The sequence below is a fragment of the Puma concolor genome, chromosome C1 (genome assembly GCF_028749965.1).
Source record: "Puma concolor isolate L17-30 chromosome C1, mPumCon1.1.hap2, whole genome shotgun sequence".
NCBI classification, from domain to species: Eukaryota; Metazoa; Chordata; class Mammalia; order Carnivora; family Felidae; genus Puma; species Puma concolor.
In genome coordinates, this window is record NC_141674.1 from 17,731,940 (window position 1) to 17,748,596 (window position 16,657).

At 50.9% G+C, this 16,657-nt stretch overlaps 1 protein-coding gene across 1 annotated transcript; it reads right to left on the reverse strand.

Annotated features, from left to right (window-relative positions):
• Positions 1-63: 63 nt before the first annotated feature.
• On the reverse strand, positions 64-16,257 carry HMGCL (3-hydroxy-3-methylglutaryl-CoA lyase). The gene is made up of 9 exons (XM_086716020.1): positions 16,118-16,257; positions 12,514-12,597; positions 10,257-10,364; positions 9,495-9,590; positions 7,848-7,996; positions 5,103-5,166; positions 3,470-3,658; positions 2,004-2,129; positions 64-732 (listed from the first exon to the last, which is right to left on the reverse strand). The coding sequence occupies exons 1-9, from the start codon at positions 16,175-16,177 to the stop codon at positions 631-633; spliced, it is 978 nt and encodes a 325-aa protein (XP_086572146.1). The 5' UTR covers positions 16,178-16,257; the 3' UTR covers positions 64-630.
• Between the last annotated feature and the right edge of the window lie 400 nt (positions 16,258-16,657).

Below are 16,657 nucleotides of genomic sequence, written 5' to 3' on the forward strand. Positions count from 1 at the left end.
GTGGTTTATTCCCCACCAGTCTCCCCCATTCGTACACACATCTGCACAACGGAATGCCTGAACGCTTCGTGTCATTAAACCTTTAATTACATAAGCGCTTTTCGAAAATCATGCTCAGAGTGGAGATTTTCCAGAGATGCCAGAGTTGGCAGTGGCCACCAGAGAAGCTCAGCCCTCGCCCCCTCTGCCGGCTTGGGGAAAAACTCCACGCCCCTTTGCTCTACAGAGTCAGCGATGGCCCCAGGGCCATGACAGGGTCAAGCTGTGTAGTGTAGCTAGCTGACAGATTTCACCCAGAGATGAGGCCGGAGCACCAGGGAATGGGTTCCAGGGGACCCCCAGGCATTCAGCTCCTGGGGGGGGGGGGCGGGTTCATGGGGCAGGGAGACCTACAGCCCCCAAGGCTTCTCACTCACACCTGGGTCTGGCAAGGAGGCCTGAGGCCAAGCAGCTCCTGCCCTCCTGCCTCCCTTCTGCAGGAGCCCTATGTGCAGACAACCCCCCCCCCCCCCCCCCCGGAGGTGCCTGCTCCTGTGAATTTCATTCCCATTTCCATGTGCCCTGTCCGGAATCATTCACGTGTGCCCCTCTTTCCCACATTGTCCCCAGCGCTTGAGGCAGCAAAATGGCTCAGAGTTTACAGGCAGCCTGAGCCACTTTGGAGCAGGTTTTCCTGTTCAAGGCTTGGCAGATAAAGGCCCCAGCTTCCAGGAGCTTCTGGAGGTTCACACCCTTGGAGAAACAAGTGAGACGATGCACTATGTCATGACCTGCCTTCCAACACCCAGGAAAACAGACTGGACAGAAAGCTGATATTGAGAAAGTAAAGGTAAAGACAGACCGGGTCTTGTTCCTCTTATGGTGGGACCCCGACTGCCCACAAGACTGTATCCTTGTGCCATCGGGGGTTATCCCTGTGACTCTCCTTGTATGTGGAAATGGTTTCTAGTGCTGCCACCAGGGCAGGAATCTGGTCAGTCCTGTTTGGTACCCCATCTCCAGCGCCCAGCACCCGGCCTGGCCTGCAGTGGTCAAAAACTCCATATTGAAGTAATAAAGACCACAGGCGGAGAGCTAGGACAAAAACACCAGCTCAGAGGGCCACCCTGGAAACCTCTGTTCATCACGGTAACTCTCATTCACTGATGCATTCTATGCTCTCAGCCCTGGGCTGCACATTCTCCCATTTCCCATCGAATCCTAACAGCCCTAGGAGACAGGTGCTGTTATCATCACCATTTCTTAGGCCCAGGGAGGTGAAACAATTGTCAGGTCACACAGCCCGTGAGTGACAGGAGTAGGTTTTAAACCGAGTTCTATCTGGTCCCAAAGCTCAGACGTGGTACTGCTTCCAACCCACCACTGAGGGCTCTTAACTGACTCTGATGGAGCCCCGGGAAGGGCTGGCTACCTCTGCCCTCATTCTACACGGAGTGAAACAAAGGTTTGGGGGGAAATGACTCAGGTAATGGATGTGACTCCTTTCAGGGCCCTTTCCCTACACCTTGGTGCCTCCTCCAACTGACCTGTCCAACTGAGAGCCTGGCCTTGTGGCCTCCATCAACCACACTCTGCTACCTCAAAAACATACAATAGGTGTTCCTGGGTGGCTCAGTCGGTTAAGTTTCTGACTCTTGGCTTTGGCTCAGGTAGTGATCTCATGGTTCATGGGTTCAAGTCCCACACTGGCCTCCACGCTGACAACACAGAGCCTGCTTGGGATTCTGTCTGTCCCTCTCTCTCTGCCCCTCCCCTGCTCATGTGCACTCTCTCTCAAAATAAATAAAACTTATATTGGAAAAAAAAAGTACAATAAAACATCCCTAACCCCCTGAAAGCCTTGCCCTCTTAAGTGCCCTCCCTACCACCACCCCCCCCCCCCAAAAAAAAACCCAAAAAGAAAAACAAAAAAAAACCTAAAAACTATCAGCTTCTGTCCTCTGGCTTCAGGGAGAGTTCTAGTCAGTTCAGGGTTGTCACCACCAGGGGGCAGGCGTGCTTACCGTGTGAATGCCCAAGCCAGACAGCATGTAGACAAGGTCCTCAGTGGCCAAGTTTCCTGATGCCCCCTGTGCATAAGGACAGCCTCCAAGTCCTGCCACGGAGGCGTCCACAACACTCACTCCCATCTGGAAACACAAGGGGTTGAAACATGGCTGTCATTGTGGGGACCAGGGCCCTACAAAGCCAGTCTTTGCAAACCTCCCAATCAACTGCTGGCTGAAATTCCACTGAGAGTTATTCTTTCCTTTGGCTAAAAATTCTGTTACTGTTCCTCCTCCTAGTTCATGGAACAGTATGAATCTTTTTTGTGGACACTGTTTCCTCTACCTGGGGTTTCATCCCTGGTTCCTTTCATGCTGGACTCCTCACCCTGAAAGGTCTCCTCATGCTCTTCCTGGACACAGACCTAAAGGAAGTACCTCCCACTGCTGAGATTTCAGACCCCTGTTGTTTACTGTGATTCATTTATCCACCCCTCCTTCCCTGCCCAAGGCTGTTCTCACTTCAAGTTGGACCTCTAGCCCCAGAAGGCCTGATCCCACAGCCCTGAGTCAGTACTGCCCACTTGCCCCTTTCTCTCTCCTCAAACCTCCCAGACCTTAACCTGGATACCCACAGTGGAGAAAACAGACCCAGAAAGTTACAGAGTCATGTAGCTTAGAGACGTGAGCTTCTAGGAGATAAGGGGGGGGGGGGGGGGGGAAGAAGAAAAAGAAAGGAGAAACAAAGGAAAAAAAAAACAAAAAAAAACCCAAAGATGGCCCAGGATTGCTTTAGCTAACATAAAGAAATAGGTCAGACCTTGACCAATGTGAAGGCAAGGTAGCTTGCAGTCAGGCACTCAGAACTCTCCTTCTAGGGCTGGCCAGTCCAGGGAATCCTTCTGGGCCAGCCGACAAGAAGCAAACCTCAAGGGAAACCCAGCCTGAGGCCTCGGTTCAATCTTCAGGGAACAGCACGCAAGGCTCCAGCGGAGTGACCTCTGCCCACCCTTACTTCCAGTCTCCTCGTGTGCTCCCCGACAGCCCTGTGCACACTCCCCGGGCCAGCGCACACGTCCTCCCTGAACCCCCTCAGCCTTACAGTGGAGGGCTGCCTAGTCAGCTTTTCACTTCCCTTTTCAACTGCTCACCTCTTCACAGCCTCCGAGCCTCATTCAAGCCTCTTCTGGCAAATCCTCTCTGGCCTTCCTGGCTGGGATGGAGGCCTTCCTCAGCCTTGTGCTTCCTCTCTTCCTGTGATCTGTCATAATGCACGAAGGCTACCACAAAACTCCCTTGGCTGCCTCCCCTAAGGCCCTTTTAGGCAAGGGTCACATGTCTGTGTCCACGGTGGCCGGGCAAGGGCCCGGCACACAGGTAATCAGTGAGAGCTTATTGAAAGAATACATGAACCTAGCTGGCCTGCCACTATGCCCTTTAGGAGAATGGACACAGGTCTTTCTCCCAGGACATGCCCTGATTACCTGCAGGGCCATCAAGGTGTTGGCCAGGGCCTGGCCATAGGTGTCATGGCAGTGGACGGCCAGGGCAGCCACGGGCACCTCATACATGACAGCGGACAGCATGTCCTTCATGATCCCAGGGGTGCCCACGCCGATGGTGTCCCCCAGGGAGATCTCGTAGCAGCCCATGGAGTACATCTTCTTGGTGATCTGGGGAAGCAAGCAAGCAGTACTCGGAGGACACTGGATTCTCCAGGTCCGGGGCCCAAGACTTCAGACGCAGGGATTCTTGGCCTATGTGGAACATCTCCACGTCCGAAACACTAAATTCCTGTCGCATCATAGGCCCCTTACGACTTTCTGAATGGCAGTGACAATAACCTTTCTCCTCATTAGGTTGCTGAGACGTGAGGGAGCAGGGCCAGCCGCTGGAGCAACCCCGGGGCTGTGACCCTGTGCCTTCTTCCCCGCCGTGCCTCAGACTTCGGTCCTTCACTTCCGACCTCCACACCCTGTGCCACAGCCAAACACTGGACCCAGGACCATGGGTTCCTGTCACGTAACTTTATCCTCAGCAAGATCTGTCACCTCGTGGGTCTGAGGTGCTAGTTATATACTGTTAATAGAAGTACACAACTGTTTAAACTTTTAGAAGCCCATTTGCAAATCCCTAAAACCACCGAAAATCCAGGGCAGCGTGTGTCCCGCTTGAGGAGACGCTGCCCCACCCTGCACTGCAGAGAAGGCGGAGGGGATGACAGGGCCGGGGACGCAGGGGACGCAGCGGACGCTCGGCCGAGGTGCACCAGGGGGATGGAAGGGCGAGCCCCCGCCGCCCGGGCAGCAGGCCGAGGACGACCCGTGGGGACGGAGGCCGCAGCGAAGGAGCAGGCTCTGGCGTGACGGACACTGGTGGCTGTCCCAGTTTGCCCACTCCCTGGCTGGGGGCGCCGGCGAAAGGCTGACCCTCTCGGAGCTTCCTTTTCTGCTTCTGAGAAACGGCGACGAGCCTTTGTGGGCTGCGGTGAGGACTGGCGGGACCAGCGGCCGAGACGCGGCGTGCAGCCGCCACCCTCAGCAGGCACCTGCGCCCGACGCTCCCCACGCAAGTGGGGGCACAGCAGGTGGGGCTGAGGTAAACAAAGTGGGGCTGAGACCCAGCTGCGCCATCTACAACCTGTGCGGCAAGTCGTTTAGTCTTCGTTTCCTCGCCTGAAAAATGGAGTAACACTAACACGACCAAATTTTCGGGGTGACTTTGAGGGCTAAGGGGCGTAAGCTCTTGGGTGGCTCAGACTCAATTCCCACACCGTGCTCTTCTCAGTGCTGACTTGGTTACTGCTCAGAGGACGCCAGGGACGCGGCAAGGAACCGCAGGCACCCCAGGGGAGGAGCCTCGCCACAGATCACCTCAATTATCACCAGTCCACTGACCAGACTGGGGCAGAAGGTGGGGGCTTGAGAGAATCCAAGCTGCACTGGGAGGCGGGCCTCCAGGAGCAAGTGCTGGGCTGTGCTCCCAGGGGGAATGAAGGAAGGAGCTGGGGGAATGAAGGACATCAGTGACCCACCAGGAAAGGGTGGTGAGGAGAACCCCAGGGGCAGGCAAGGGAGACGACCCTCAGAAAACCCCCGCCCCGATACACACACACACCTCAGCTACTTTAGCCGGGGAGATCTTCCCTTCATAGGGGCATCCAAGCACACAGGAGACATACCTGTGGGAGGACAGGGGAGGTATGGTGTCAGTTCCCCTGAGCTCCTTGGCCAGCAGAGCTGACGCAGGGTCGAGGGTTGCTGTTTCACATACATCCCTGGAGTGGGGCAGGTCAAACGTCTGGGTGAAAGGCGAATTCAAGGATGTGGAGTCAGAATGGTCATGCCGTGTCACGCCAGGAGGGGGCAGTGGAGAGCCAGGGCAGGGAGGGGACTAAAAGGCGCTGTTCGGGAAGTTGGGGCTGCTTAGGCCTGAGGAGAGAAGCCAGAGAACAGCCGGGAGAAGCCGGGAGAGGGCAGTATGACAGGTCCCGGAGCCACAGGGTATGCGGGCCCCTACTCACAGGAGGGGGCCAAGCACAGATGAAACCCAAGTAGGAACAGAAGGGCTGGGCTGGCCTGAAGGCCGAGGATCAGCTGCTCCGGTGAGCTGCTCGAGGATTCATACACTCATTTACTCAACTGATATCTACTGAGTTGCCCACTAAGTGCCAGGCCCTGGGTCATGTGGTGAGCAAGACGCCAAGGTCCCTACCCTCACGGAGTTTGTTTCCAGTTAGGGAGAGAGCCAATAAAAGGGCAACCCAAGGGGTGGATGCGATCATCTCTGAGTGACTGCTGTTGAGGGGAAGAACGGGGAAAGTGACAGGAGCAGCTACAGGCGGTCCATGGCAGCCTGGGTGGCCCGGGGGGAAGGGGGGGTGGACCTCTGGGGCCCGCGATGTGGGAGCTGGGGGTGGGGCAGGAGAGCTGCTGGAAGAGCATTCCAGACAGAGAGAAGAGCGGTGTGGAGGCCCCAAGATGGAGGAATGGGGGTGTTCAAGACACAGAACAAAGGACAAAACAGCCAGGGCTCACAGAGCAAGGGGCAAAGGGCAGCCTGTGGCTGGAGAGGTGGGCACAGGCCTGATCATGGCGACTTGCAAGCTGTGGGAAGGAGGCTGGGCCTCTGGACCTTGGTGGGCTTCCGTTCCCACCTGCCCTGTTGGAGCTAAGGCTCCACTAAAACCTTAGAGTCTAGCACACTTTTCTGCATGTTAGAGGCATAACAAATGTTTGCTGGATAAACAGTTTCTGCCTCAAAGATCTCAGTGCATTTTCCCAATTCCATTGTCCGCCTTGTTCTCCAATCACTGCCAAGCAAGGCGAAGAGACAAGATATGCTGGGGAAAGAGCACAAGCTTGGAGTCAGGCAAACCCCACGAGGCCCTGCTTCCCCATTCACCCATCCACCCATCCACCCTTTCCTTCCTGAGCACCCCCGAGCGCTGGCCCTGGGCTGTGGGAGGGAGCCCACCAGGGACTTCAGGATGTGGGCTCTGCCCTCACGGGGAGCATAGTCTAGCGGGGGTGGGAGGCGGGGAGAAGCTAACACGCAGCTAAATGTTATGTCAGAGGATGTCTGGGGGGCCATGGGAGCCTGGATGAGGGGCACTAACTCCAGTAGGGGGGACAGAGAAAGTTTCCTGGAGGAAATGGCTTCCCAGAGGGGATGTGAAGGGTGAGCAGGAGTTAGGACGTAGGAGCAAGAGAGTTCAGTGTATGGAAAGCACATGGAAAGGCCCAGAGGCCAGACAGTGGGAGCATGTGACACAAGGAAAGAAGCCGCAGTTGGACTGGAATGCAGCATACAGAGGAAGTAGGGCTGGACGGGGAAGTGAACAATGACGTTGCAGAGAGAGACAGGGTCTTGTAAGCCTGCTGAGAAGTCCAGGGTTGGGAGTCACTGAAAGGTTTTAACCAGGGAGTGAGGTGATCGCTTCTGAAAGAACACTCTGGCTGCAGTGTGGACAGTTATGTGACCTCATAGTACTCCCCAGCCTTCCTGAGCCAGTTTTGTCATGTGGAAGTAGGGACAATCTTCCTTGCTGAGTGACTGTGAGGTCAGTTAGATAACACATGGACAGTGCCTGGCACTCCTGCCGTTAAACATGTGATGTTGGGGCGCCTGGGTGGCTCAGTCAGTTAAGCGTCTGACCAGCTCAGGTCATGATCTCACAGCACAGTTCTGTGCTGACAGCTCAGAGCGTGGAGCCTGTTTCAGTGTCTGTGTCTCCTTCTTTCTCTGCCCCTCCCCGCTCACACTCTGTGTCTCTCTCAAAAATAAACAAACATTTAAAAAAAAAAAAAAGATGCGATATTGGAGGGATGCCTGGGTGGCTCAGCTGGTTAAACGTCCAACTTCAGCACAGGTCATGATCTCATGGTTCATGAGTTCAAGCCCCACGTCGGGCTCTGCATTAATGGTGAGGAGCCTGCCTAGGATTGTCTCTTTCCTGCTCTCTGCCCCTCCCCTACTTGTGTGCGCACACATGCTCTCTCTCTCAAAATAAATAAACTTAAAAAAATACATATGAGGTTGGAGACCTAGAGGCCGAGGGGATTCTTCCGACATGTGAGAGGAGAGGGTGGTGGAGCCAGGATTAATCTGGCCTCCGCAAACCCCAGTTAGTGTCCTGTCCTGATGGATTCCTCTGGTGACCTGCCCACAAAACCAGGTTTGGAGAAAGCACTTGCCAGGATTTCTTCTGACCACATCTACTTGAGGAAAGATGGCTAGGTGTGGAGTGTGGGCTGCCTGCACCCAGGATAAGGAGTTTGTGGGGAGGAGGGTGTGGAGTCAAGAGGCTGGCCCCATTCCAGAATGGTGCCGAGGGAAAGGCACTGATGTGGTCTCACTCACCCGCGCACAGGGATACCAGCGGCCCGAGCCGCCCTCAAGATTTCATCAGAGCGCTGTAAACTCTCATCAATGGAGCAGTTGGTGTTCTTCTTAGTGAACTGCTCCGAGGCAGCTCCAAAGATGCTCACTTCCTTGGCTCCAGCAGCAACCTGCCAAGAGCCGGGTGAGCTCCTTTTAGCCTTTTTCCCTTCGAGGAACACCAGCGTGGCAAACACTCTGGTCTTATGGCAAATTTTATAATATATGAATATTATGGGTTGAATTGTGTCCCCCCACAAAAGATTTATAGAAGTCCTAATCCCTAGTACCTCAGAACGTGGTTTTATTTGGGAAAAGGGTGGGTGTATAAGTAATCAGTTAAGGGGCGCCTGGGTGGCTCAGTCGGCTGAGCACCCGACTTCAGTTCAGGTCATGATCTCGCGGTTTGGGGGTTCGAGCCCCGCGTCGGGCTTTGTGCTGACAGCTCAGAGCCTGGAGCCTGCTTCGGATTCTGTGTCTCCCTCTCTCTCTGTCTCCCCCCGCCACCCCTCACACTCTGTCTCTCTCTCCTTCAAAAATAAATAAACATTAAAAAAAATTAAAAAAAAAAGTTATCAGTTAAAATGAAGTCATCCTGGTCCCTACTTCAATAGGACTGGTGTCCTTCTAAGACGGAGGCCATGTGAAGACACACACAGAGGAAATGGCCGGTGAAGACGGAGGCAGAGAGAACAGAGTTGTCCTCCCAGTCCTCAGAAGGAACCAACCCTATTAACACCTTGATTTCACACTTTTGGCCTCCAGAGCTGTGGAGAATACATTTCTGCTGTTTTAAGCTGCCTAGCTTTTGGTATTCTCTTATGGTAGCCCTAGGAAATTGACACTGTGAATTAGATCTTCATTTAAAAAGACACCACCACCTGGGGTGCCTGGGTGGCTCAGTCGGTTAAGCTTCTGCCTCTTGATTTCGGCTCATGTCATGATCTCGCAGTTTTGTGAGTTCGAGCCTCGTATCAGGCTCTGCGCTGGCAACACGGAGCCTACTTGAGATTCTGTCCTTCTCTCTGCTCCTCCCCTGCTTGCACTCTCTCTCTCTCAAAAATAGAGAATTAAAAGCTTAAAAAAAAAACCCACCACCACCCGTGGCCTTCCCCCAAAGGCCAACACTATCACTGCCATCACCACCCTGCAAATCACCCTGAAGGACAGTTTTCTGCCTAAATTCAGAATCAACATCCCCAATGATGCTTTTGTCCTAACTTGTAAGAAAGTTAGCAGATACGAGCAACCACTGCGGGGAGCACGGTTCCCTTTCTCTAAAGAGGAAACGTGTATTAACAAGAGCTAACATTTATTAAGCACTTACCTTCTACCAGGCTTTTGCTAAGCAATATAGGTGCATTCTATCCTCTGAAATCCTCCCAGCATCAGGTAACTATGATTAGCCCTATTTTACAGGCCGAACCTGAGGCTCAGAGAGATTAAGTAGCCGGTCAAGATCAGAGAGCTGGGGGTGGCAGGGCCCGGTCTGTCTGACAGTGCTCATCGTTACTGGAGAAAGCCCTTCAGACAGACATCCCACAACAGGAACTGGGGCTCAGGGACAAGACAGGGACCGATGCTGTCTATCTCATTTCAGAGGCCCCCGCCATCAAGCTAGTCTCTTACCGCTGCCTGGAAGCCTTTGATATTCGGGGTCAGGACTGGGTAGTTGATGCCAGGAAATTTCTGGATGCCCTTCAAGACTTCAACATTGTCAGCCATCTGGGAGCCAAAGGAGACAATGCCAGGTCACTGCCAAAGGCAGGCAGAGAGCTCAGGTACAGAAAGCGTTTTTATCACAAGGTCTCTGTTGTCCAGAACCCCTGGAAAAGAAGTCCTTTTGCAGAGCCGCGTCTTCCCAGTGCTTTACTATTTGTTTTGCACTGATGGGCCAGAAGGCTCCTCGGTGCAGGTAATTCCCCCAATTTCTCCATATGGCTAATACTGTCAGCTTTACATAAGCAGGAAAAGCAGCAATGACGCTACCAGCCATTTAATGAGAACATACTCTGTTATTTACTACTCAGGTAAACAGGATCTTTCTTCCCACTTGACTGTTTCTGTGAAGCAGCAGTTGTCCTTCCCTTTTACAAACACAGACACCACATCTCTAGACAGGTCTAGAAATTCTAGACTTCCAGAGCCAGAAGAGACCTGAGAGGTCACCCTCAACCTGGAGAGGGGAAGACCTCACCAAGATCCCCAAGCAAGGAAGGGGCAAGCCTCCTCCTTATGTTCCTGTGCTGCACCATGCTACTAGAAGTCACCTGAGACCAAGCCAGAGATCAGGAGACCTCTGTTCCCAACTTCTACCTACTTTCAGGGCAAATGCAAAACTTTACACCTCTTTCATCTGAGAAATGCCTGTTACTGAGGGCTGGGGCTCACCTGGGGAACCCACTTGGGGGACACAAAGCTGGTGGCTTCTATAACAGGGAGTCCTGCTTCAGAAAGCATGTCTATCAGCTTGATTTTTGTAGGAGTAGGCACAATATTCTGTAGAGGAGACAGAAACACCAGAAAAGACAGGTTAGCAAAGCTGGGAATACAGTGGTCTCAAAATGCAGTGCCCGTTAGTTCAAAACTCTGCTTAAAGCAAGCACTTCACTATCTCAACTTCTAAGCATGAATGAATTCACACGTAATCCTTGCCAGTAGGTGGGGTACATCTTCAAGTTCTACAGATAGCATTTTGCAGTGGAGGCAACTTCTCGCCTGAAAAGGTGTAAATACTTACATGGAAATGATAATTTTTCTGCCTTAAAGGCTTTTTCTTAACTGTTAATTTATGAACCCATCATAAACAAATTGAGATCAATGTGCGATGGCTCGAAAGGGCAGAGATGACTAACTCTCTGGGTCCTAGGAGATGGGGCCCCTAAAGCATCACACTGCCCCCTTTTCCACCTCCCAACTGGCTCAGGGCCTCATCCTCACATGGTCAGCCTACTGCTTCTTTCTTTCCCTCCCCCACCACGCCTACTTGCTCCACTAGGTTCTATGGCTCCCCCTTTCCAAACCCACTATCATTCTCCCATGTATATTACGGCATGGTCTCACTCTACCAATTCATCCCACATGGAATCCTTCTAAAACAGTCTCTATTGTTCCACTCTCCTGCTCAAAAGCCTTCTGTGGCTCCTTAGTACTTACAGGTTTAGGTAAAAAATCCAAGAACTCAGTCCTTCTCACCAGGCCCGTCCACCCCAACCCCCTAATTTCTCTCCCATTGCTTTACCTTAATTCATTCCGTAATTTTTAAGAGCCCTCCACGTTCCGGGGATTGTGCTAGGTGCTAGGGATACAGCAGTGAGCAGAACAGAAATGATTCTGCCCTCACAGAGCTTACAGTTTATTGTCAGAAATAAGCTCTCACTATTAAAACTTGGCTTTTCAAAAAGAAGAAAGAAAGAAAGAGAAAGAAAGGAAAGGAAGAAAGAAGGAAAAAAAGACATTTCTGATTGAAAAAATAATACATGATTATTTCAAAAAACATGCCAAAACCAGAAGAAAACCATCCTTAAAATCTCCCAGAGATGACAACGGTAACACCCTGATAATGTAGCTTTCTAGATCCATGTAATCCAATACATTAAACACTAGCTATATGTGATTATTTAAATTGACATTAATTTAAGTTACATAAAAACAAACTTTCAGTTCTCCAGTCACACTAGTCACTTGTTTTTTCTTTCTTTTCTTCTTTCTTTCTTTCTTTCTTTCTTTCTTTCTTTCTTTCTTTCTTTCTTTCTTTCTTTCTTTCTTCTCAATGTTTACTTATTTTTGAGAGAGAGAGAGTGGGGGCACATGTGTGAGCAAGGGAGGGGCCAAGAGAGAGGGGGACAGAGGATCTGAAGCAAGCTCTGTGCTGACAGCAGACAGCCCGATGCGGGTCGTGAACTCACGAACCATGAGATCATGACCTGAGCCAAACTCGGACGCTTAACTGACTGAGCCACCACAGCACCCCACGTTAGCCACATTTCAAGTGCTCGATAGCCACATGTCCAGCACAGCTCACATCTACGACGTTTCCATCTTCACAGAAAGTTGTACTGGACAGGACAGTTCTAGACTCTTTTCTAGGTAGATGTTCCCACACACATATAAACTTTTTTGTTTCTTACGTAAAAGTGTAAGATTAAAGAATATACATATTATCTTACCATCAGCTTGAGTCACTTAATATACACCTATATTAGTAACAACTTCATAATCCATTTTATGAAGTCATTTAAGTACTTGATCTAACATTCCCCACACTGAGCATTTAGGTGGTTTCCAACTGTCCTGTTGTTACAAGGGGGTTGGAAGGAACATGTCTAAGGCTAAATCTTTGCATGTGGCCTTCATGACTTCCTTTGAATAAGTCCCCTTGCATGGAATTGCTGGATAAAAGGCATGCTCTCACCTTCACTCTACTCTCCTGCGGTCTGCCCCACTGGGCCTTGAGATGTTCCCCCTGGGGACACCACACCTGTCGCTCCACCAATTTAGATTGCTTTACCGTCACAGGTGCCTGCCCGGCCTCCTGGACTTTGGCTGGGACAATCGTGTCTTGCATAGCTCTGTCCGTCCCGGCTGTGCCCACCACAGGGCACTCTTACTGCTTGAAAAACCTCTTTTGGATGATTTCCATCTTTACCTTTTCATTTTGTAGTCCGTCTCGGGCACCAACTTCCACAATTTTCACTTGCTTTGGGAAAGTATCCGCAGAAGAGGTGCTGACCTTTGGTTTAAAAGAGGAAACAAAAAGTAACCAGAGGAGATTGTCCCAAGTCCCCAGGGGGACAGATTTAAAAGAATGGATCCACCTTCACTGAGACAAGAAGCAGTATTTCTCACTGAACAGTAAATATTTCTCACATTTGGTTCATTTTGGAATTGAGAACAAAAAGAACAAAAATGTTTCACTGAGGAATGGGCAAGAGATTCATGCTCCTAGTAAAAGTCCATTTCCAACTGTCTGTCAGCGGAGCATTTAGGTTGTTTCTTACACAAACCTATTTGCCCCTCCTAAACTTAGAAGTCCCCAAACAGAACTGTTTAAATTCTCCTGAAGCCCCATCTGACTTCACGCTTTCTCAGTAAAAATCATCACATACATTCTACTGCTTAAGCCAGAAACTTGACTCATCCCCTGACCCCACTCACCGTGGGCTAGAAGGTTATCATTTGGCTCCTGCTAATCCCAGTGAACTCATTACTTGTTTCTACTGTCCCACCTTCCCCAGCGGGGTACCTACACTGCAGTCCCAATGGCCTTCCTCCCACAGCAGGGCCTCGAGGGTTACTGTTCCCTCTGCCCAGAATGCTCGTCCACATCTGGCTCCTTCTCACCTTTCAGCCAGATGAGCCTCTTCTGACCACTCTTTGTAAAGCTGCCAATCCCCTCACCCTCATCATTTTCCGTATCAAAACAGTAATTCCTTCAGAGCACTGCAAATAATGCCTACTCAATGTTTCCCCCAGTAGAATATAAGCTCTATGAGGCTCGGTCTCGACCTCCACTCCATCCCTTGTGTTTGGCACTGTGCTTGGCACACAAAGCAGGCACTCATTAAAAAGTTACTGAAACAACAAATAAATGCATGAAGGGGCATAGCTGCCCCAGAGGAGGGCAATTACTAGGTATGGGGAGTAGTTAGTCTTAGACTTCGTGGGGTTGGGGGATAGAGGAGGACTTGTTCTGTTAGTCATAGGCTGGGTGATAACAAGGAAGGGGCTTGAGGGGAGAGGACACCAACAGCTGAACACATTAAAAAAAGTCCTTGAGTCTCCTCCATTTAAAGTCTGCCCCAAATCTTCCTCTCCTTACCACCAAGTAATACGAGGCTTTTCTCCCCTCTCTCCTCTGTTCTTTTTTTTTTTTTAATTTTTTTTAATGTTTATTTATTTTTGAGACAGAGAGAGACAGAGCATGAATGGGAAAGGGGCAGAGAGAGAGGGAGACACAGAATCAGAAGCAGGCTCCAGGCTCTGAGCCATCAGCCCAGAGCCTGACGTGGGGCTCGAACTCACAAACCGTGAGATCGTGACCTGAGCTGAAGTCGGACGCTCAACCGACTGAGCCACCCAGGCGCCCCTCTCCTCTGTTCTTCTTAATACAACTCTTCAAATTCACTTCATGTTACCATAATTAATCTGGATAAACATACTGCAATGAGGCCGCGGGAGAGAAGTGCATTGGGTAATCTGCTGAGGATCGCCAACTCCTGAAACCCTTAAGGAAAGAAACATTCCCTGCTATGAATCAGCTAGAACTTGAACAACTCACCTGAACTGGCCTTGCTTTTAGTCAGAGACTAAGGCGATGAGCCATTGAATTTCATGAAGTCAATAGGCTAGGTTGGAAGGTCTCTGCAAGTTGAATGCCACTACAACAGGGATGTTCAGCCTATGCTAGTCCATTGCCCTAAATTGATCCCATTGGAATGTAAGCTGCATGAGGCAGGGACTTTGCTTTATCCATTGCCGTATTTCCAAGGCCCTGGGACATATACGGGTTTGGCAAATAACTGCTGGATGTTGTTGAAATCACGCAAGACCCGCTTCCAATGTCCTTTTATTAGAAAAGAACAGACTCAATTCCACTTCCTTCCCCATAACAACTCTTCACATAATAAAATAATAATTCACATTTATTAAGCATTTAATATTTGCCAGGCACTCATCAGAGCCTTTTACACATTAACCCATACCATCCTCTGAACCTCATTAGGTCGGCCTATTACAATCTCCTTTTTCCTGTGAAAAATGTGAAGCCCAGAGATTAAATAAGTCTCCCAAGGTCATATGGTTAGCTGACCCACTGATCGATATCTGACCCTGGCAATGTAGACGTACAACGCTTGCTCTTAACCCCTAGGCCACATTGGCTCTTTGCCACTTTTCTGTCTCCACCCCCCCCCCCCCAAGTCTTCTACTTGTCTTGATTAATCACCCAGTTCATTCCCTCCGTACAGCTCTGCCCAGAGATGATCTCCTCTAACCACAGAAGTCCTGGGCCGAGCCTCCCGAGCTACAGCATACCGATACCAACAGTTAATAACAACTAAAGTCCAACGCTAACTCCAGGATCAGTACCGCATTGAGTACCTCCATGGCAGGGACTATCATCATCTCAACTCCGTACAGGAAGAAGCAGCCTCAGAAAGATTAGCCAAAATCACACAGCTAGCAAGTGAAGAAGTCTGACCTTGAACCATCTGCTTCTGCTATCAACCCTATGCTAGTAACCCCACGAAGGGCCTATTACCACCACGTCATCACACCAGGAATTTTTTTTCACAGCACGTTGATACCCACCATCTCATTTAATTTTATTTTTCAAGTTGGAAGTACCATCACTACTTACACATTAATAATTGGTAGGGATGGGTGGCCTAGCAGACATTAGAGTGGTTTTCCCAGGGGCCCACTGCCAAGACAGTGTCATTTTCCCCACCTTACTCTTCTAACTCTTCCTAAACAATCTAAGGCAAAAATAACACAACTGACTTATCCCTTACTATGACCTAAAACAATGTCAAATGCTTTACCTACATTTTCCTTCCACTCCAAAGAACCCTGAGGTAATGTTTACCCAAGTTATAGACGAGAAAACGGAGGTTTAGAGAGTAAATAATTGTCACTCAATTTAGAAAGGGGCAGAACCACTGGGCACCAGAGCTCTAACTCTAACCAAAACAATTTATTCAACCCCTTATTCAACTAGGTCTCCGACACTTTCCCTCCACTCACTGAGCAGGAACATCAGGCTCGAATATGCCCAAAGTACGATTCCAAGGGAATCACAAATAGTCTTACGCGATCCCAGTCCTACTTGGCACGCTAGGATGGCTCTCCAAGCGTCCCCAAATGCAACCAGAGCTGGCAACGCCGGCGGAGGGAGGGCGAGGGCCTTGCTTTCTCCGCTCGGAACTGGAAGGGTATTCGTGATTTTCGCTACTGAGAAGCCTGGCAAGGTCGGAAGCTCGGAGGGACGAGGTGCTAGGGTCGCCGGGAAGAGGCCCAGATCTCCATGACCCGGGCAAATCGTTCCCTATCTCCGGGCCTCAGTTTCCCTGTGCCCCTCAAGGGCTTTGGGCGGGACAAAGAGGATCCATGACTCCAAGGCCCTCCTTCCGACGGTGGCCTGAGGAGCTGTCCGGCTTCGGCTCTCCAAGAGCAGCCGCCACGGGCCAGGGCCCCGAACCCGACCGTCACGGTGCCTTCAGGGCCACCCCTCGGCGGGCCGGGGCACTTACAGCCCGGAGAGACGCCAAAACCATCAGTCTCCGCGGCAGGACCTTCCTCATTGTCGCCATCTTGGCCCAGCTTCCCCCGCGGACCTCGGCTGAGTCTCACGTGACCGCCAGCCGCCAGGTGGGCGTGCCCCTGCCTTTGGGGCGGGGCTTCGGGTGCGGCGGAATGACACCCTCAGCTGACCCTGTTTCTAGTTTGTTTTTCTTTCTTCTGGCCTGCTGTTCCTTATCCATTACGTTTTCTGAGTGCCTTCTACTTGCCATGGCGAAGTGAGGCTAGGACTATAAAGATGAACAAAAATTAATCAAGGGGTTTGGAGTCTGGGAGCTGTAGGAAGACATTAATAATCACATAAATAGTTGCATAATTACTACCTTTAGCAGTAATCACGAATACCCTTCCAGTTCCGAGTGGAAAGTGATAAGATGAAGCATTACTATTTGCCATGCTCAGGTCTGAGTTCTTTGCACGTATTAACTCTTTCATCACGACCTCCTGGACTCAAATGCAGGCAGTCAGTGAGAGAGACAGAGTGCGCGTGA

Bases quoted from the DNA above. Each gene is read 5' to 3' on its own strand.
- HMGCL (XM_086716020.1), bottom strand. From the start codon at position 16,177: ATGGCGACAATGAGGAAGGTCCTGCCGCGGAGACTGATGGTTTTGGCG. The intron at 9,591-10,256 runs GTGAGCCCCAGC...TTTGGCTCCCAG, and splicing joins CCCCCAAGTGGGTTCCCCAG to ATGGCTGACAATGTTGAAGT. The intron at 7,997-9,494 runs GTAAGAGACTAG...GGCTCTTGGCAG, and splicing joins TCAAAGGCTTCCAGGCAGCG to GTTGCTGCTGGAGCCAAGGA.